The sequence below is a fragment of the Hyaena hyaena genome, unplaced genomic scaffold, assembly GCF_003009895.1.
Source record: "Hyaena hyaena isolate Hyena2069 unplaced genomic scaffold, ASM300989v1 scaffold_45, whole genome shotgun sequence".
Classification (NCBI taxonomy): Eukaryota; Metazoa; Chordata; class Mammalia; order Carnivora; family Hyaenidae; genus Hyaena; species Hyaena hyaena.
This window is the reverse complement of record NW_024080677.1, coordinates 1,156,024-1,177,090: the sequence shown is the minus strand read 5'-3', so window position 1 is coordinate 1,177,090 and position 21,067 is coordinate 1,156,024. Positions and strand designations below refer to the sequence as shown.

General features: G+C 53.7%; 1 protein-coding gene and 2 long non-coding RNA genes across 6 annotated transcripts; 1 reads left to right on the top strand and 2 right to left on the bottom strand.

The window, feature by feature from the left end:
• Positions 1 to 272: 272 nt before the first annotated feature.
• Positions 273 to 1,653, bottom strand: LOC120230664. Its single transcript, XR_005528110.1, has 2 exons — positions 1,038 to 1,653; positions 273 to 701 (listed from the first exon to the last, which is right to left on the bottom strand). It is a non-coding gene; the product is annotated as an uncharacterized LOC120230664 (long non-coding RNA).
• Positions 1,654 to 5,541: 3,888 nt separating this feature from the next.
• On the bottom strand, positions 5,542 to 8,081 carry HES1 (hes family bHLH transcription factor 1). The gene is made up of 4 exons (XM_039230348.1): positions 7,693 to 8,081; positions 7,461 to 7,556; positions 7,148 to 7,235; positions 5,542 to 6,485 (listed from the first exon to the last, which is right to left on the bottom strand). Exons 1-4 carry the CDS (start codon positions 7,798 to 7,800, stop codon positions 5,932 to 5,934), a joined length of 846 nt encoding a protein of 281 aa, XP_039086279.1. The 5' UTR covers positions 7,801 to 8,081; the 3' UTR covers positions 5,542 to 5,931.
• A 1,094-nt stretch (positions 8,082 to 9,175) lies between these two features.
• Positions 9,176 to 20,747, top strand: LOC120230663. 4 transcript variants are annotated; one of them, XR_005528107.1, is made up of 5 exons: positions 9,176 to 9,242; positions 12,623 to 12,736; positions 12,988 to 13,050; positions 15,890 to 15,995; positions 20,439 to 20,747. It is a non-coding gene; the product is annotated as an uncharacterized LOC120230663 (long non-coding RNA). The 4 variants fall into 4 exon arrangements; XR_005528108.1 differs by lacking the exon at positions 12,988 to 13,050 and adding an exon at positions 10,629 to 10,698 and having other exon boundaries at positions 9,213 to 9,242; XR_005528106.1 differs by lacking the exon at positions 12,988 to 13,050.
• The last annotated feature ends 320 nt before the right edge of the window (positions 20,748 to 21,067 follow it).

Here is a 21,067-nt window from a genome sequence, read left to right as displayed (position 1 = left end):
TAAATGACTTTAATGCATTTAGTTTTAGAAGAGCAAGTGCTTTTGTAAACTATGAGTTCAGACTCACTACAAGGATTTGCAAAGTTTACTGCTCTCCCTATTGGATTTTTAAAATTCAGACTTTTCTCTAATTCAGACTGACGTTCTTGTTTAAGGAGACTAATTCGGTAAGTTTATTTAATTCAGTAACTGTACTAGTGGAAAAATTCTAGCCAGTTAGGGAACTGTGTTTCCTAAATGGAAGGAATCCTGAGAAACAACAGATCACATTCTTTTTTTTTTTTTCTCCCAGAAAAGAAGTGGGCAAGTGAAAAGGCTGGGAAGCGGCATTTTAGGATGAAGAAGGGACCTGATGGTATTTTAAATTCTCGTTAGTCTGTTTTCCCAGTAAGATGACAAGATATGACAAAAAAGGACGGGGTCTTGCCAGCAGGTATGTGAGCAAATCCCGTCAGATGCAGTCTTCCTCGGATGGGCCACGCAGTGACGCGACTCTCCATACCATGGCCAGTCTCCAGAATCTAACGTGTGGCCCGCTTGCCTACAACAGTAGAAATACAATGCCCGTCTATTTGAGTTTGCTTCCATGTCTTTAACTGCAGATGAAGATACTTGGTTGTAAAATCATCCCCCGTCTTGGTCAACAGTTTTGAAAGATGCCCGATATACGTTCTTACCGCCACAGAGCGTGTGTCAAAAGGCTGAGGAAAGAGAAGCACGGACCGGGGAGTTGAGAAGGCCTTTAGAGACTTCTGGTCTAACCCTCTCACCTTATCAGGGAGGAAACGGAAGCCCAGAGACCCAAGGGGACTTGCTCAGCATTTCACGGGTAAGGGCCAACGTGGAGCCAGTTTCTTGACCACATCAAGGTGATTGTGCTCATTCAGAAGATATTAGTATCAATGGTTAATCTTGAAATTCACCATTTGACCCTCACTTTTCTTACGTGGACTTTGACTAGGTATCGACTGTGCGGGCAATGTCTGTGGTCACAAAAATTCACGGATCAATTATACTTTGGAGGACCAAAAGCTTACCTGCTACGACATGTCACCTTCCTTTGTACCACCAGCGCACCCCACTCCACTTTTATGGCACTTAACACAGAGTAATTCTTCTTCTTCTTCCTTTTTTACTGGTTTGTCTCGTCTACCAGGCTGTGAGCTTTATAGCTGTAGAGATCATGCCCTTCTTCTCCTTTTATTCCCATAGGGCCTGGTTCAGTAATTATTGAATGACTACATGAAATCCAGAGACTAAGAGAGAAGCAGCGGTCCCTTCGCGTGGGGTCTGGTGCAATTAAAAGCAGGCCCCGAAACCACTGGGCAAAGTCCAGGCTTGGCTTCCTAGCTTGGCGAGCACCCCTGTGCTCACTGTGGTTGCTCAGGAATCTTAATAGCTGACATGCACGGAGGCCTCAGGTGCCGAGCACGTTCTCAATGCTCTACATGCATTTATACTTCTCTTATCCTCACCACCCTGTGAAAAATACTCCCCCACGAGCCCCAAGTTACAGAGGACACTCAGAGAAGTTAATTTGCCTTGGTTTTAATACCTAAGCAATCTGAAGCAAGATCACGTGCGTTTAGCCCCTAGGCTATTCTGCAATAAACCAAGGACTGAAATCGACAGCTTGGTCCTTTTTTTTTTTTTTTTTTTGACCTCCAGGCCAATTTATATATTTGAAAATTTAACTGGCCAACCAGGAAGTCCTTCCTGAAATGTCCCCACACTGGACCTAAATATTCACCTCCCTCTGCCTTTTCTTTCGCCTTCCTCGGCCCCCTTTCTCTTCCTGTTGAGCTCCTCTTTCACCTCTCAGCTTCAAGTGCCAACGCCCTGAAAACCTTACCTGGTTTCCTCTCAGATCAGAATTAATCTCTCTGCTCTTAGGTGCCCTTTGTTTAAAGTTCATTTTTGGCACTTACCTCATCATCCCTGGGATGAGTCACCTGAATGTTTGTCTATCTTCCCGGCTAACCCAGAGCTCTGGGAGGGCAGGGGCTGTGTGCAGACTGCTGTCGCCTGTGTGGCGCTTGCAGGGGGCCTGCGGGACACTTAGTAGGTGGCTCAGGGTTTGTAGAAACGAGAGTTTTGTTTTTAAGAGGCTAGAGTCGCAGTCTGGAGGCTCCGTCTGTTTTTGGGGACGCGGGTGCGGGCTGAGATGCCCTCCCCCCTTGCCCCTCCTCCCCTCCCCCCTCCCCCTCCGTGACCCCCCCCCCTCCCCGCCCACTCCTGCCCCGGCTTGGCCTGACGCTTGGCAGCTCTCGGCAGGCCGCGGGGGCCTCTGGTGCCCCGACACTGGCCCCGGCCCAGTGGCTTCTAAATGCGGCCCGGAGCTACCGGGGGAACTGGAAAAACACTGGCAGGCCGCCCCACCCCCAGGCCCTGGCGGGGCCGGGCGGCCGCATTTCTGCGGCTCAGGCCTGCTGCTTGGGAGGCGCTGGGGCCCGGGGCGGGGGAAGCGGGGGAGGCGGCGGGGCGCGGGCGGCGGCCTGCCTGTCAGCGGGAGCGGGCGCGGGCTCGTGTGTCAGCGGCTNCCCCCCCCCGCCGCCGCCCGCCCGCGCGCCCGCCGGGCCTCCCGGCCTCCCGCCGCCGCCGCCGCCGCCCGCTCCCCCCGCGGCCTGGCAGGTTGCCGGCTGCACAGGCGGGGGTTCGCGCCGTTCTCACGACCTCTCAGGTTGCCTGAGCTCATCTGGGAGCTATTCATTTCCTGCCAGAAAGCAGCCAGGCCTGCTGAGCAAACCACCTTGGCCGCAGGGCCGCCGGGGCTGGCCCGGCGTGGCCGCCCTGGCCTGCTCCCGCCCGGGCCGCGGGCCCCGGCGGCCTCCCTGGAACCCCCGGGCCGCCCCGGCGGGCGCGCGGCGGGGGCGGCTCGGCGGCCCATCTGGTTGCACTTAGGAGCCGAGGAGGAAGCTAGCAGCGGGTTGTTACCGGCCAAGGGGTGTGGGAAAAGTTAATTGACTTTAATGACAGGTTTCCCGGGACGGTGGTGACGATGAGGGGCTCCGGTTTAACCCCTGGGTCCCCACTCCCGAAACACGTGGGGGGTGAAATGGGGCGCGAGAAGGGGGGCGCGCCCGGGGGGCGCGCTTATCCATTCGTCCTAGGCTCGCGTCTTGACCGGCGAGAGCTCCCCTCGCAGCTCGGCGCCTTTCCCGCTCCGGATGCGGCCCGGGACCGCGGGGGGCCGGGACCCGGGAGGGTCTCCATTGAGACGATAATCGCGCAGCGCCGGAGGCCGGCGGCCCGCATCCGGACGCGGAGCTGGGAGCTGGGCCTTATCACCGGGAGCCATCGGCCCTGCCCGGGGCGGGAGAGAGGGGCTGCCGGGTGTGTCTCCAGGCCGTAAACTAGGCCAGGCCCTAGGGGTCCGAGGGGTCCGAGTGGGAGGGGGGGGGTGCGCAAGACTGCCTTGTCTTTGAGGCTTCATTCTCCCTAACCCCCAAACTACTTACTACGGAAACAACCTGGGTGCAGGAGGGCACAAGGTCTTGGAAATAAACCCACTCCTTGGACTTGGAAATGTCCCAGATAAGGGAAATGACTCACCCAAAGGGACACAGTCAGCTCAGTCGCGTAGCTGGCAGAGGAGCCCGAAAAGGCCCATTGGGGCCTGGGTGGCCCCCCTTCTGCCCATGTCGTACAGAAACAAATGCCTCATCTAAGAGTCTAGACCCCAAATCCAGGGAAAAAAAAGACTGCTTTCAAATGAACAATTGTTTACTTCTTTTCCTTAAAGTTATGAATCCCCACCCCCGAGATCTTGCCACTTTTGTTATGAATAAAAATTCATGTATTTCAGTCGTTCCCCTTCAGCACAGGGAAAGACAGATTTAGTTTTAAGTGGGTGTGGAGATTGCACGTGTGTGTGTGTGTGTGTGACTTTTGAAGAACATAAATGTATTTTTATAAAAATGAGACCCTGATGTCTCATGTCAGGACGGTTCAGGATTTCTAGTGGGGCCAGAGGACAGATTTGCCAAATGAAACGTTTAAGCTTGTGCTGGGTGTCTTAATGGAGCAGTTGTTACTATGTTTGTGTTTAAACCAGAAGGAAATCACGGGAAAATGGTATGGTAGAGAGGGCTGTGCGTCTCTGTGTGTGTCTATGTGTGTGTACTTCTTGAGGGTGGGTGTTGGATACCTTTCACATAATGAGGCAAGTAGGAGCCAGATTTTAAGAACTATCTTTGAAAACTTTCCCTCTGGGTCTGAAGCTGGATCGAAGGTATTTGGGTAGAAAACTGCTGTCTGCTAGATCATTCCAGTGATAGAGCGGCTTTCCACACTGGCCTGTGGGAAAGGCCAGAGCAAGGCGGGGGAGAGGTAAAGCTTTTGAAACAAGACAGAAAATCGTTGGCTTTATCTTTGTTAGGAAGGCTTCAAAGATTGATTTCTCCCGCCTCTTCCTTCTCCCAGAAGCAGTTCTGAAAGAAGGGGCACGAGAGGAGGCCGGCGGGAGGGGCCGCGGCCGGGGAGGACTGGCCGGCGGTGGGGGAGGAGGGCGCGCCTGCCAGACCCACAGCGCGGCTGATGTGTCTGGTCTCGCAGGGCTCGTGGTTTTCATTTCCCCAACACCTGGATGCAGTCAAACACCTGGCCAAATCTGACAAAATCTGACAAGCCTTTGTGATGGGATTTGGAAGAAATTCCCTGCAGATCCTGGCACAGTTTAAAGCTGTCCGCTTTGAGTTAGGACTTGTTAAGGAGGGTTATGTGAGCTGAAACCCGAGACAACCCGTGTGCTTCTATCTGGAGCCCACATCTTGCCTGGAAATGGGGCATGACCAAGCGAAGGGGTCGCTTGCTGTTTGTATTAAAGGGAAGATGGCCTGTGTGCCTGCCAGCGCGGCCCCCACATGCTTTCTCTATTAGACCCAAACGCAGAAACTTATCAAAACCATATGTCTGGTGTTAATCATCTGGACTTGGGCTCCACTTGGGAGTCTAACTAGCTGTCCCTTGGCAGAAGGAATCTGTTGACCTTCTCAGCTTGCCTGAAGAGGGTGCAGAGAGGCATTTCAAACTTTTGGAGGCTGGTACAAGGCAATGTGTAGCTGCACCCAAGTATTGACTAATTAAACAGGCTCCAACAGCAGAAGACTGGAGGCTGCATCCAATTACTCTGGATGTGGTGTGCTGTCCCAGGGAAGTGGTGCTCAGGGGTCTCTCTTAATGTGTCGTGGGCACACGTTACTCGATTAACTTCATGACTTCAGTCCGGTTCAACCTTCTTCAGGGGAGCCAGTATGAGAACCGAGACTGAATGACTTACCCAACTGCAACTAAAAAAAAATGTTGAAATCCTTTAGGAGATTGACCACAAATTGATTAGAGTGGCCATAATAGATGAATTCTTGCAAAGTAAGTGGAATTTAGTTCATGGAGGGTTGGTAAAAGGTTTGATGGATTGTTAAACACGTTCTTTTAATAACAAAAGAGCCAATGACTGAATTCTCAGGTTACCCGTAATCCAAATTGTGCCAAGAACCTTTTTTTTTTTTTTTAACATATTCGGAAATAATCAGTTCTAAGACATAAAAGCCTTCACGCTTTTTTCTTTTATTATATTTTCTCAAATAAACTTCCCAAAAGGAAGATATTTTAAGAGCATGTTCAAACATCTTTGGCATCACATAAAAAAGAAATCTCGTGTAAAAAACGAAATGTCATCTGAACTTTTATAATACAAAGGCGCAATCCAATATGAACATATAAAATATATACAAATATAGTGCATGGTCAGTCACTTAATACAGCTCTCTACAAAAAAGTAACTTTTTAGAAATTAAAAAAAAAAAAAACAAACCCCAAAGTAACCACTTAATCACAAAAGTCCTCTTCTCTCCCAGCGTCCAAGTTCCTGCTGAGTGTCCCGAGGGAAGAGAAGAAGGTTGGGAGTTTAGGGGGAGGGGTGACCTGAGCCCCTCAGTTCCGCCACGGCCTCCACATGGAGTCCGCCGTGAGCGAGGGGCCGCTGGAAGGCGACACTGCGTTCGGGCCCACGGAGGTCCCACTGCTGCTGGTGTAGACTGGGATGACGGGGCCGCTGTGCGCGAAGGCCCCGTTGGGGATGAGGAAGGCAAACTGGCCGTCCGGAGCCGGCACTACCTGGAAGCCGCCGAACACCTTAGCCGCCTCTCCAGCCGGGCTGCCCAGCTTGCAGGGCGCGCCGCCGGGAGGGGGCGCCGCGCCCCCGGGGATGGGCACGAGCGGCGGCGGCGGCGCGAACGGCGCGTGCTGCGGGCCGCCGGGTCCCGGCGGGGGCGGCGGCGGCGGCGCCTGCAAGGCGGGGTGCGGCTGCCCGGGGTAGGTCATGGCGTTGATCTGGGTCATGCAGTTGGCCAGGTGGCCGAGCAGCCGGGTGCGCACCTCAGTGTTAACGCCCTCGCACGTGGACAGGAAGCGGGTCACCTCGTTCATGCACTCGCTGAAGCCGGCGCGGTACTTCCCCAGCACGCTCGGGTCTGTGCTCAGCGCGGCTGCGGGCCAGAAGGAGACAGACGGGTCACCCAACGGCCCTGGCCCCGACGCCACCGCCTCCGCCCTGGGAGGTCCCCGCGGGGCTCCTCCCTGACCACCCGCCCGCGGAACTGCCCCCGGCTAAGGGGGCGGTTGTTTAGAAAAACCGTCCAGCTGTCCACACCAGCTTGGCGACCGAAGCCGAGACGGTTCCTCTCCATTCCGGATCGCTCCATTTTAACCCGTTCAGCCTCACAACTTCCCCCGACCCTCCGCGCGCGCGATGTGACCTTGGGCAGTGCCCTCCACCCCCACCCCTCCCTGTCCCCGCCAACCGGGCCTCATTTCCCCTTCTGTAATAGGGAAGCGGGGAGTGCTAAGCCCGTTGTCCCCCCCCCCCCAGCCCCGCCACGGTTCTGCGTCTTTTCGTCGGCACCCGCTTCCTCCACTGCCAAGCCGCCCGCCACCCTCGCCGCTACAACCTCCCTCCCTCCCTTTCCGGAACAGTAACAACTTGGAGTTGTGGCTATAAATAAGCCCCAGACCGTGGGAACGCAAGAGTGAGCCAAGGCAGTAAAATGTAGCTGAATGCCTCTCACAACCACGGGCGGAAGTCTGGAAGAAATCACCGCGGGGCGAAAGGGACGCCCGCAGAGGGGGACGCGAGGCAAGCCGCCCTCACCCGTCATCTGCGCCCGCTGCAGGTTCCGGAGGTGCTTCACTGTCATTTCCAGAATGTCCGCCTTCTCCAGCTTGGAATGCCGCGAGCTCTGCGCGGAGAGGAGGCGATGCAGGAAAGTGAGAGCCCCGCCAGCCGCCGCGGTGCGCTGGGGTCCCTCCCCCACCGCCCCGGCGCCGCATCCCTACACCCGGGAGGGGCCCGGCCCTCCCGCCTCAGAGAACGCAGTACCGGGTTTCCGTTTAGTACCCGAGAAATAGTATTTAGTTTTAATAATAAAAAAAAAAAAAAAAACCAGGCAGCATTACCCACTTACATCTTTCTTAAGAGCATCCAAAATCAGTGTTTTCAGCTGGCTCAGACTTTCGTTTATTCTTGCTCTTCGTCTTTTCTCCATGATAGGCTTGGATGACTGGAAAGAAATAAAAAAAGAGCCCTGAGTTCCCATGGGATCTGCCATTTCACCCCGGGGTTGAAAGGAAGAAAGGAGCCCCCCAACCCCAACTTAATTTCTTAGGGCTGCAGAGAGATAGTGGTACTGCCCTTACCTTTCTGTGCTCAGATGCTGTCTTTGGTTTATCCGGTGTCGTGTTGACACTGGCTGGGGTAGCAGCCACCGGGGACGAGGAGTTTTTCTCCATTATATCTGCTGGCATTTTCTGTTGCTTTTTTTTTTTTTTTAAATCCCTAGAGAATTTTATTTTTGGAGTCCTTCACACAAAAAAATTGCTTTGTTTATGTCCCTTTCACTTGAGACTTTCACAAAACTACTGAGCAAGTGCTGAGGGTTTATTAGAATATCTTATGGCTACGTGGTGACCGGTAGCGCTATTCCAGGACCAAGGAGAGAGGTAGACGGGGGGATTCCAATGTTATCTGCACCAGCTCCGGATCCTGTGTGATCCCCAGGCCCTGGCGGCCTCTATATATATCTGGGACTGCACGCGAACGGCTCGTGTGAAACTTCCCAAACTTTCTTTCCCACAGTAACTTTCAGCCAATGGGAGGAGGAGACACGCGGCACCGCTCGTGGACCGCGCCCCCCCATTGGCCGCCAGGCCTTGTGCTTGGCGGCCAATGGCGCGCGCCTGAGCCCGGGGCACCGGAGGCTACAACGTCAATCAAAAGGATTTTAACCCTTTGCTATTCTCCCTGCTGGGCTTTGCTTTAGAGGGGATTTTCCCGCAGGTTTTGCTCCAGTCTAGCTTATTTCTTTTGGGGCCGGGGTCTTTGCTCTTTATTTCCTTTCACGTGGGTCGTAGAGCTGCTTTGATACTTATAAGAAGTTCATTTGAAATATATTTAAAAAAAAAAGATTTAGGAGGACAGGGATAAAAGAGAATGTGTGCAAGGGCGTATGTTACCAATACATCTAAGTGATTTCCCGCTCAGACTCTATACATTGGGGGAAGGAAGATCATGAAAATCGATCATGCAGAAAAAGGGCAAAAAAAAAAAAAAAGGCCTTTCGCATGCAGAGAAAGGAAAAAATGCCTCCTACCTTACATTTGCGATTTTTCAGAGCAAGGTGTTCTTTTTTTTTTTTTTAATTCCCCCCGCCCCCCCAATCCCCGCCTCTCATTCCGCTTCTGGAGTTGGGGCCTTGGCTCCCGCGCTTCCCCAGGAAACAATCAGAATAATTTCCAACTGGGCAGAAAGGAAATGGAATTTCAAATGAAAGATGAACAAGGGGGCTTTGATGGCAAGGCCTCAGGGACGCGCGCGCGCCCTCGCCACCCTCTTCCTTTCCACCCACAGTGTGTCCGCGCGTTGAGGCGGCGGGCCGGGCGGCAGCCTCTCCCTCCTCCTCGCCGGCGGGCGGCCGGGGCTGCCTCGCCACCCGGCGCGCGCGGCCCCTTTAAGAGCTACACCAGCCGAGCTGCAGTTTGACATCAGCCGGCCGGCGAGGGCGCGCCTGGAGCCGGAGCACGTGCCAGGATGTTTTATTGCCGCCGCGGCTGCGGCCGGGCCGGGAGGATGTGTGTGTGCGTGCGTGTGTGAGTGTGTGTGCGCGCGCCCCGGGGGCAGGGAGGCGGGGGGCGGCGGCGGGCGGCGGAGCGCGGGGGCTGGTTCTCGGTCCCCGGGAGAAGCCAAGAAGGTAAATAGCAGCTGCTGTGCTCGAGCCTGGGAAAACCCCGCCCCCTGCGCCTGGCCGGGGCTCATTGGCGCGCGCTGCGTGTGGGGGGTGTGTGTGTGCGTGTGTGTGTGTGTGTGTGTCCGGGGCCCCCTCCTCCGGCCCCCGCCGCGCCAGGAATCCGAGGGGGCGGCGGGCTGGGAGCCGAGCCCCGGCGCTTACCACCCGCCCCCCGCCTTTCCCCGGCCAAGGTCAGCCCTTCCGGGCGGGGAGCGCACGCCCCGGGGTGGATCCTGGGGAATTACTCCAACCCCCCACTCCACCCCTGATTTTCGGGCTTGGGGTTTTAACTCCGCCGAAGGCCTCGCTAGCAACAGCCCGGGGGAGGAGTGGGGGCATTCTTGTGTGCTCCTCGCCCCGGCCCGCCCTCCCTTCCCCCGCGGGGCCCCCGGCGCCCGCCGCGGTCACGAGATGCCTGACCGCACTTAGGAAGCGGCCGGGTCAGCCTCCTGCCTCCGCTCGGCGGCTGCGGTTAAAGCGGCTTCGCGCCGCCCGCCCCTTCCCTGGGTCCAGGGCGGCCGGGCAGCTCCCCCTCGCTGCGCCCGGGAGGCCGCCGGCGGGCGGCCGGGAGGAGGCGGGCGGCGCGGGCGGCTGCGTGCTGCCGGCTGGCCGGGCCGCGCGCCGGGAGGAGCCGCCGCCGCCGCCGCCGGGTGCCACGTGGCGGGCGCCGGGCCGGGAGCGCCAGGGCTCTGGCGGCGGCCTCCCTGGGGGATTTGCCGCGCGGGGCGGGCGACGCGCGCTGCCCCGGCCGCCGCCTCCCGCCCGCCCGGCCGCCCGGCCGCCAGCGCGGGTCGCGGGCCCCCGCGCCCCCACGCCCTCACCCTTCCCGCCGCCCGGGAGCTCGTCGCAGCCCGGGAGCCCAGCGTCTGTTTGATGTCGCGCCCTCCCCGCCCTTCTCCGGGCTCGGAGGCCGCCAGAGGCCTGGCACGCATTTCTCAGACACTTCATTCCCTCCTTCCTCCGAGCTCCCCGCCGAGATCATGTTGTAAACGGTGCCCCCAGATCCCGTCCGGGTGAGAATCAGCGGTTCCCGGACTCGGGGTGACCTTGGGCAAGCCCCCTCTGTTCTTTCACTCTGTAGCGCACGCTCGGTGCCAGACCCCGTGTTAAACCCCGGGATTGCCAGGAGGAGAGCCCCAGTGGCGCGCTGCGAGGACTTTACAGTCACCTGGAGGTGACTGTAATCAGACGGACCCTGATTTTCTGATTAATGACTAGATTCCTTTCTCTTTCGGGCTTAGGTGACGGCCTGAAGGAAACACTAAACCGCACCTTTATGGGCGACACTATCCATGGTCGACGGGGGGGGGGGGTACAGGGATGAACGCGGTGTTTATTTATTGCCCGCAGGAAGCCTGGAGCCTAGAGATACTATACTCATTAAGTGCAGCTGACATCTGTTTCCCAGTCTCTTTTTCTGGTAGGTTCCAGAGAGATATCTGTGTGTCTAGATCGAAGTAAAATGCTGTGGAGGTTTAGGATAACTAAGTTACTAATAAGTTGGGGTATCTTGGAAAGCTTCCTGGAGGATATGGCCTGTGCTTTGTTTCTTGGAAAATAGGGAGGACTGTGGCCCTGGAAATGTGGGGGAGGCGTTAGAGGTCTACACTCTGGAACCTGGAGTCCAGGGTGTCTGACAGGCAGGATTATAAGAAGGGACTGAAGGAGAAGGCTTGAGGCCAAGTCACAAGACCCTTAAATGTCTTGCTAAAGGACTTTAGCCTTTTCTTTGGACAATGGAGAGCCATGAAAGGCTCTTGAATAGAGAAGGGACATCAAGATTCTCCTTGAGAACGATGGCTCTGGCAGAAGTGTGGAGAGTGGATTGCAGGGTTTAGAGGCAGAGAGCCCAGTTAGGAGGTTCAGGCTGGTAAAGGAGGTTCCTAAGTGACAGGTGTAGACAGACTGACACCCAGAAGCACCTGCCTAGAACCAGCTCACTTGGGCGTTGGCTGTACGCTGCCCAGTGACCCAACGTCAGCAGTGACTTGCCTGCCCTTTCACGCAACGCCCCCCCAGGACCTGGAGTCTAACTAAAGAGTCATTGTGGCTCCGAGCGAATCTATCTTCCAAGCCTCATTTCCGTCTTCCAGGACAACCCTCAAGTCTGCCGCCGAACCTTTACCTCATTGCAGGCTTGGTTTACTCACTCTTGCCCCTCAGGCTACTCGCTGGGATTTTGTGTGAGTGTGTGTGTGTGTGTGTTTTCTTAACACGCTGCAGAGTGGGCTTTGCCTGATCATGTTCTGAAGAAAGAGTGAACAATGTCTCCTTTGTTGACCTGCACCCTGGGCCAATGGGCTCGGACTTTTCTTTCTTATTTTAAACAGATGGAAAGGTGGTGGTGATGACAGAAAATTGTCTGTTGCCTAAAAAAAAAAAAAAAAAAAAAAATGGCGTTTTCCTGGGTATTTGAAACGCTCTTGGTGAAAGGTGATGTGCCTGTGAAGCTACCCTCCTTTCTGCCGTGCAGGCTTCGCAAGCTTCTTAAAATGCTCTCCTCAGCATCTGACTTTTAAAAACTGCATAACTACTCTGACCCAGATTCTTCCAAGGCACTAAACCCTTCCCAGGGAAGCATGTTAACCCTTTCCAGGCCCCCCCCCCCCATTCTAGGAGAGCCAGTGACTTCCCCCACCAAATGCAGCTATGACATTGACTGCTGTCTGCTGTTGGGCACTCATTATCTAGCTGGTATGCCACCCCCTGGCCCTTGTAGCCTAACAGTCTTTTCTGTCCCCGACTCTGTCATCTCCTCAGGATTTGGAACCCTGAAGGTGCATGGAGAATGTTGAATATAGTCAAGTTAGGGTCTCACTGCAGTGCCTGAAGCAGCCTCATGCTCGTGGTTCAAATAGTTAATCGGCAATTCTTTTATTCCCACTTTAGGAGGCCTTAGGCTGGAAGGATGAGCAAATAACTTACACACCACACACACACACACACACACACACACACACACACAGAGTTTTTGAGGGACAGAGAGGTCAGTCAAGCAACCAGAAATTTGCCATGAATTTGTCTCTGGGCCAAATAGAAAACAATACAAAAACAAAACCCCACCCCATGAAATGTCTGGCCCTCCACCCTAACCATTCAAGAAGACAGTTTCTTTGCAAATAGACTTATATAATGTTTCAGTATCTTTATTTGGGTCAGGGAAGATAGGGTCAAGTTGACCCTCTCTCCAGCCCTTCTCCAATGGGGAACTAAGCTCCTACACTTAAGAGAAGACTTTTGGAATTGGAAGCCTCCTTCTTAGATAGAATAGCCTTTATATTTCTGGCCTCCTCCCACCGCCCCCCCCAAAAGCAAAGGGAAAATTGAACCCTGTTCATCAACAGAGGTCACTGCTTTGATCCCACTGTGGGAGCAGCGAAACACAAGGACTCTTCCCCACTGTATCATGCTGGATGAACACAACCAGGGGCCCGTCCCCCCCTTCTGGCCCACGAAGGGTGAGTTTTCTGGCTTCCTACATCACCTGTTTGCTCTAAACCATAAAACAAATAACTGTGCCTCTAGGGAGACTCCCCTTTGTCCCTAGGTATCAGCGTGGTTTGTGGGTTTGGTTTAAAAGCTACAGAAAAGACCGAGAGTGAGAGAAGAAAAAAGGTATTTTGCCTGAGGACTTGAAGCTTTTTTTTTCCCCTTCCCCCCCTCGTTTTCCTCCGCTTGACTGACTTTCTCACACTCGGATTCCCTGCAGCCTGCCAGAGCCGACCGAGGGAGCTGCCCTGCCAAGAGCCATGGGCTATTGAAAGAGCCTTGAGTGAGTACACACGGGGCGGATTTCTCCTCCCCTCCGTACCTGCTCTGCACCTGCACGGGGAGCAGTCCCACACATATCACCTGATCGCCGCCTTTTCAGAGACCGTGAGAAAAAGAAAGCCCAGGATAGAAGAGAGGTTTGTTGTCTCTCTGGAGCCGCGGGGCCAGCGTGCCCAGAAACGACACATTCTGGGCCGCTTGTGCGGTGGGCTGCGTGGTTGCCGGCGCGCGTGCCCCGGGGGGAAGGGGCCAGAAGCCGGGCACCACCTGCCGGCCGACTGCCTCGCTGCTTGCGTGTCCTGGCATCTGCCTGACGGGTAGCGTCACGATCCTTATCTAGAATCGTTATGTGATCCTTCTAGGGACGAGACCGTGTATGCTCATCACAGCAAAATTCACAACCAGGATTTCTTACCTTAGGGTTCACCGATGGACCCCCTACCCCGAGCCTAAAACAGTGCCTGGAATGGAATTCCGAATGAAGCCTACAGGCACGTGTGGCAGTAGCTTTATGTATACTTTTTTGAATGAATGAATCAGGGAATGAATGCATCATTTTTTTGCCCGAGGGGAGGATCCATAGCTTTCAGCAAAATTCCAAAGCTTCTTGTGACCCAGCAAGGCGGAGGAAACTGATCGAGGCAATGTCCACGTACAGGTTGTGTACTTTAAGCCCAGAGAGGGCACGGGACTGGCTTAAGGTTCTACAGCAATGTATGGCCAGAGTGGGAGCCCGAAGCCAGCTCAGAGCCCTGTGTCCATGGGACTTTTAGGGTGGGGTTTATGGAGTTGGGATCACCAACCCCGAAAGCCTGGATTTAAAACGATTAGGGATGCCTGGGTTGCTCAGTGGGTTAAGCGTCTGACTTCAGCTCAAGTTATGATCTTGCAGTTCGTGGGTTCGAGCCCCACATCAGGCCCTGTCCTGACAGCTCAGAGCCTGGAGCCTGCTTCAGATTCTGTGTCTCCCTCTCTCTCTGCCCCGCCCCCACTCACGCTCTGTCTCTCTCTCAAAAATAACATGGAGATGGGGCGCCTGGGTGGCTTAGTCGGTTGAGCGTCCGACTTTCGCTCAGGTCATGATCTCGCGGTTCGTGGGTTCGGGCCCCGCGTCGGGCTCTGTGCTGACTGCCAGCTCAGAGCCTGGAGCCTGTTTCAGTCTGTGACTCCCTCTCTCTCTGACCCTCCCCTGCTCACACTGTCTCTCTCTCTCTCTCTCCTAGAAATAAATAAAAACATTTAAAAAAAAACATGGAGAAAAATTTGAAACAAGAAATACAGTAGACACATTAATAAAACGTACTTTGAATTTCCAGAACCTTTTTTTTTTTTTTTAATTCTGAGGCACTGGTGCACCCAATTTTTGGACGGAGAAAGGGATAGGCAAGAAAGCCAAGTGTTTGTTAAGAGAAGAGGATTCGGGCATGCTTGGGACAAGACTCCTGGTTGCCATGAAGAGGCATTAGAAACAACCGCAAGTTTGCATTCCATCTTTGACAAAAATAAGTTGCTACTTCTGAACAAAACTGCTGGGCTGCTTTGTAGTCAGGCTTGGCCCTCGAACTGCGAAGGAGGTGGAGGCGGAAGCTTTCACCGCTGGCTAATTTCTGCCGCTCCCCCCCCTTCACCCCCCCTTGGAAAACTTGAGTGAGCCAGTTACTCAAAGTGTGGGTGCACTTTCCCAATGGGCCCTGAAAGGGGATGGTAGACAAGAAAGCCTTTTCCAATGGGGTGGGGGCAGGGCGCTCCGGAATGACTTCACTCCCACATTTGGCCCAGGCACGGCAGCCACGGTGGCAGCAGTGAGGTGGGAAGGCTCTTTTCTCCAGCCTTTGCTCTCTGAGCAGGGCTGTGGTGAGGCAAACCCGCAAGCCCAGAGACGAAGGAGTGCGTTCCCCAGGGGCCACACAGACACTAACCTGCACCCCTGTGTGTGAAAGTCTCAGAACTGCACTGGGGCTGGTGCCTGAGGGGGTTTCTGGAAGGTTCAGGAAGGTCGGATGAAGCCTAGCCCCTTGAAACCCAGGACATGCATTTGGTTGGCTTGCTGATAGCTGGCTCAAATTGTGACGTCAGATCCAGTTGCCCAAAATATAAACACCAGCAGCAACAATAACAAACGCACCTAGCCCGGAGAACCATGTAGGCAAAACCCAGGGCCTGAGAGTGATATAGAATGAATGTATGCAACCTATTTTTAATTAAAATCTTCATTATTATTATTATCCCCACATCACCTCTCGCTGCTTGTAGGAAAAGGATTGGGGGAGGCAAGGGAAGGGACCTGAGAGGTGGTATAATTGGGCCGAAGAAGAAGTAGTTGACTTGCCCAAGGTTCAACGCCTCCCCAAGGGGAAATAGCAAAGCCAGAATGAGGCTCAGATTTTCTACCCACCAGTCCAGAAACCTGCCTCACTATATCTCCATAAGAACCTGTGGAAGTATCATGCAGAGCCAATGGCTAGCATCACCACCGAAGATGGATTTTCCAGTTGAGCATCTGGACTACCTGACAGTGAGCGATTTGGGTAGTGTGACAGGCTACGCCCAGCCCAGAGCGTGGCTAAATTCCAAGCTTGCTGCACTGTGACTCTCCCTCGGATTTGCCTATCACCCTATAACCTCTGGAGAAGGAAGGATCTTGATTTCTGAGTTCCGGGATGATAGGAAGCCACGGGCAGGGGCCACGCTGGCTCTCAGTCAGCCAGCCAAGCCAAGTCGCACGCCATTGCTCCTTTTTTCTAACTGCCAACCTGTTGCCCTTATTTGTGCTCTAAAAGGAAGATGTGGGGGCAGGGAGGATACATCTAACCCCTGACTCTGTGCTTCATCAACGCTAGGCTCCTATCAAGACCGGAGGAGACGTGGCGCTAGGCATATCTCGGTGATGTGGGAGCACGAAGACGTTGAGTGGGGTGGCTGACGTCACACTGAGCAGAGGGAAAGGTGAGAAAAAGAATGGGTTTTCCAAGCGGTTGGTAGATGGCATTTGCGCGTGCCATGTGTATTTTCCTTTTAGACATCAGGTTCAGGAAACAAGAGAAAATGGTTTAGGCAGTCACTGCGGCTGGAGCTTGACTGGTGGTTTCCAGTATGGTTGGGGCCTTCTGGTATCGTCCACAGAGTTGGAGGTGACTGTCCCCCGCCTCACAGTTGCTGGACAGTTGACGGTACTTTCTAGTCCATTACGGCATTTTGCCCTCATCTATGGTTGTCTGATCTAGACTAGCATGGTTTTCATGGGAGGCCCGGGGAGGGAGAGAACGTTCAAGCGGTTGGTGCCGGAGACCCTTGGCTAGGCCATGGGCTGTAAGGGGCATGGGATATAGGACAGGCAAGCTTTCTAGAAAATAGTACCTCTAGAGAGACACGCTGGGCCAGGGAGCTTAGCAGCGGGCGGAGAACCAACTTTTCTTTCTCAGCCACAGGCAAAAATACAATCTCCAGAAGATGGAAGAAGAGAGGTCCGTCAACTTGGTATAGAATATCAGTAATCCGAAGGACACATCTTTGGGAACGCATGTGGGGGGAAACTAGGAGGAAGTGTCCTTTCTTGTGGTGGGGAGCGCGGAGAAGAACAGAGGCGGAAGGCGACGGAGCGTGTTCTGGAAAGGTTACAGAAAAGGCGATGACCATAGTCTCCCCCGGGGCGGAGGCTGGAGCTCCTTTTTAGTTCAGCATCCAGAGCCTTCTGAGAGGGAAACAGGGCCTGTGAGTGAGGGCCCTGTAGACCCCTGGGGCCCACGTCACTTTTCCTCAGGAGCTAGTTTGTTCTGTGCTGTTTGTACTGCTGTATTAGGAACATAAACTCCCTGGAAAAGGCAGCGGGATTGTTTGGGGGTGATGGCAGGGAACGAGGGCCGTGGGGAGACCACACCCGCCCTGTGCTTAGCCTGAGGGTGGCGGTCCCAGCGAGGAGGTGGCTGGGTAGCTCAGAACACAGGGGGAGGTGAGCCCCTGGAATCCTTCCGGCGCCAGGGAAAGGACCACGGAGCAAGTGTTCGACTCCATCTCCCTGACCACCCACATACCGCGGTGCATTTGGGGGTCCCCTCGGCCCCACTCCGTGTGAGGCGTTTGTGAGGTGGGGAGAAGGAACCTCTCCTTTTGCAGGGCTGGACTTCCACGGGCCAGCCTTGACTGAAGCCTGACAGGAGGCTCTGCTGTGACCCGCTGGTGTGTGGCAGGCTTGCCTGAGTGACGAAGGGCTCTTGATAAAGTCCCAGAGCGTCGCCAGCTTCTGGAGGAGGTTGTCAAGCCGTACGTGTATGAGACCCGCATCCAGCTGTGCCCTCGGTCTCGCTAGGCTTCCATAGCCACGCAGGGACCCAACGCTCATGTTCAAGTGCTTGACCATCTTGTCCTCAGTGGCGAGTCAACTCCGCACCCACCCTTCACCTGTCCTCAAAGTCCTGGTGCTTGGAAAGGACCTAGACTTGGTGTCTAGAACTACTTGTTGGCTGCACGGAAGGACAGAGTCCCAGCTTGTTTTCTTTGAATCGACTGGACGTGGGTGATGGCAGCAATGTAGTTCGGGCAGGGACTCTAACTATCCTGTTCGCAACTGCCTGTTTAACTTAATTCAGCTCTGTGACTATTTTTGAGTACCTCCTACGTGTCAGGCACAACTACACACCTATTTTGACAGTTAACTTCCATCTCTGCTGTTACTCAAATGCCGGTCATCTGTGCAGAGTGGGAATATCCCAGGTTTCCATTATAAAACTTTCCCCTTTGCTGCCCACATTCTTCGTGTCTATTGCTTCTCTGATAAAAACCAAAAACCAAAAACAAAAACACCCAAAAACTATGACCTCTTTATGGCGTCTGGCACCCTCAAATATTTGGAGGATAGATGCGTGAATGAACTTTGACTTGGGGAAATAGGTTTTTCAGGGGAATTCTCAGAGGGTCAGCATATTTTTCCAAAATTTCCTTGGTCACTGGATGAAAGGGGTTGGTTTATTTTAACCACTCCTGGTGGCCACCTCTGGACAGCTGGGCTGTCCCCTGCAGACAGCTCTACTCTGTTGCAGTCAGGTGAATTTCGAGGAGTCTGTGGCTGTCCGTGTTTTCCCAGGCCTATCTTTATTGATGGTTATTAAAGGCACACCAGCACATGGCAATATGAAAGTACAAAGCAATTCCCAGGGTAAGGTGCGTGGGAAGGAGCAAGATACTGAGCTCCCAAACCATTCCACTGTAATCACAATCTGCCAAATCGATGTAGAGTTAATCAGTAAGATGCAGGCAGCCGGGTGCCACTGCTGGGCAGCAGATAGAAAGGGGGAAAAGGCTGGAAGGGACATCAGTGTTCCTACCGGAAAACTGGGAAAGAAAATGAGAGGAAGACCCCTGGGAAGGACCGTCTAGTGGGGAGCCACCCACATGGGTGCAGAAGGCCACAAACGGTCCTGAGGAGGGACCACTGCTGACCTCTTCTCCGGCCCTCACGCTCTGTTCACGCCAGCCCCTCGTGGAAGATTCTGTGTAACCAAGAAAGATATAGTCATCCTGCTCAGACACTCTGGGTTAAATAAGTATAAATAAATACAGTGCAAAAAACACCCGTTTTTATAGAGCACCTCAACACACCTGTTGTTTTACGACGCCGATGGTATTGATAAGGGGGCTATAAAGCTGAGGCGAAATGGCCTCATATTTAAATAGCAGCTTCCTCTGTGAACTTCAAGTGTTTTACAGCTGAGAGTCGACTGACCTGGTGATCATTTCTGTTAGGAATGTGGAACACACATCTCTCTGTATGTTCAGGGAAAACTATAGCAGTGCTGGCTAAAAAGCATAGACTCTGGGGCCAGACTGCCTGGGTTCATGCTTGAGCCTGTTCGCCAGCTATGTGACATAACTCTTCTGTACCTCAGTTTACTTACCTGTTAAATGGGGAGACAGTGCTCACAGGATTGCTGTGAGGGCTAAGATCTATAACATGCCTAGAACGGTGCCTGGTGTATTACAAATATGCTGTAAGTTTTCGGCTCTTCTAGCACTGCTCTCAGTGTATCTCTGCCGTGTAAGATGGGTAGCCTCATTGATCTGAAAAAATTCACAAGGTGTTAATGTTTTCCAAGAAACGGATGGACGGCCACTGTGGTTAATTGGTCTGCGAGTATTTGACAAAATCAAAGGCTTCATTCAGTCAGTCCCGCAGGCCGTGGAACCAGGAGAAACCTAAACAAACCTATCTGGCTCCTCCTCCTCTGCCAGGAAAGTGGGTCCCTTCCACCCGCGTACTGTGGTTGCGGCTCTGTGGGCTGTCGGGTGGGCCTGCTCTGCATGACTGACACAAGCCTCAGCCCCACAGAAAGGGGAGTTCTGGGCGCAGACAAGGGCATCAGTGCGGGCCTGGCACACAGGATGTGTGGGCTCGCCACCCTCCAGCCCGGGCCCTGCCCGCCCCCGCCCCTGCCCGCAGGGCAGGAATGGGAAGGGCTGGAGAGCGACGCTGGGTCCCCAGGAGCAAACGTGGGCAGGCCCTCCCCGGATCCAGTCACACTTACGTGAGACACGACTGGTGGCGAGATGCATGTCTGAGGCCTGCGCCCGCGGGTTCTTATAGATGACCTTAGAGTTTACGGTCCCGACTGGGTCACTTTTGAGAGCGAAAGGTCGCGCTGTTAACAGTCGTGTCAGGATGCCTGCTGTGACCTGGGACTCCTGGCCATCCACGTTCTGTGGTCCATTGTTTATCTGTGTATTCAGCTGTCCTTTTATCAGAGGGCCGTCCTAAGAAGAAATTTTATTAAAACTTTTTTTTTGTTTAAAAAGTTTTATTTATTTTATTAAGTTTGTTTATTCTATCTGTTTGTGTTTGAGAGAGCGCCAGAGGATCAGAAGCGGGCTTTGCGCCGACAGCAGCGAGCCCGACACGGGGCTTGATCTCAGGACTGCGCGATCGTGACCTGGGCTGAAGTCGGACGCTCGGCCGACTGAGCCACCCAGGCGCCCCTTTTAAAAATGTTTTCCATTAAAAAAATATATTTTTAAGTTTATTTATTTATTTTGTGAGGGAGAAAGCACGTGTGAGCAGAGGAAGGGCAGAGACAGAGGGAGAGAGAATCCCAAGCACACCCACACCACCAGCACAGAGCCAGATGCAGGGCTCGATCCCGTGAACCATGAGATCATGACCCCAGCCCCAAATCAAGAGTCGGACGTGCAACTGGCTGAGTCACCCAGGCGCCCCAGAAGAAATATTATTTTTAACTCACTAATATTTTAGGACTTCTGTGCCTTCGATCTACCAGTGAGGCCATTGTTGAGCCTAGAGAGCCTAGTGTAGACAGGAGAAGAGAAAGATGGAGGGAAGCCCCACTGGGGTGGGATGGTCACTTGAAGTATGTTTGACAGGACTTGTTTCTTCTTGGATAGAGCGGCTGTGCCTTGAGCTTCCCCGCCTTCCAGGCTGCACCGGGTTGTGTGCCAGCATGGCGATGCTACCAGAGGCTTCCGCACCTGCCACGCAGGGCTGAGAACGTCCATTCCCCTTGGACGTGTGAATGCCAGGACAGCAGGTGCCATGATCTGAAATCCAGGCCATTGTTTAATGGCAGAAGGAAGACCCCAAAGGAAGGAGCTTTTTCCCACCCAAACTACTTGCCCCTTTGGTCTTGAATTTGACTAGGTTCTTTTACGGAAAGTAACAAACAAAACATAACAAATAAAACCACAAAACACAAAGTCAAGGTCTGCTCTTTGTTATTTCCTTAAAAAAATTCAAGAAAGAAAAGAAAATTGGGTCCCTTGCCTGAGCATTCTCCTATGTGCCTATTTAATGATTAATAATACCTTGTGGGCTATTGTTTGATGTGGCCTCTGCTGGTTTGAACAGGAGAATACTGATTCACTCCTAAGGCATTTATGAATCACAAGTGTTTACCCTGAGACAATAAATGAAAGGGGGAGATTAAAAAAAAAAAACACCCAAATATGCTGAGTTCTTTGAGCAAAAACTGGAGGTAACAGGGATCTCAGTCTTTGATACCCTGTGTGGAGCCCTG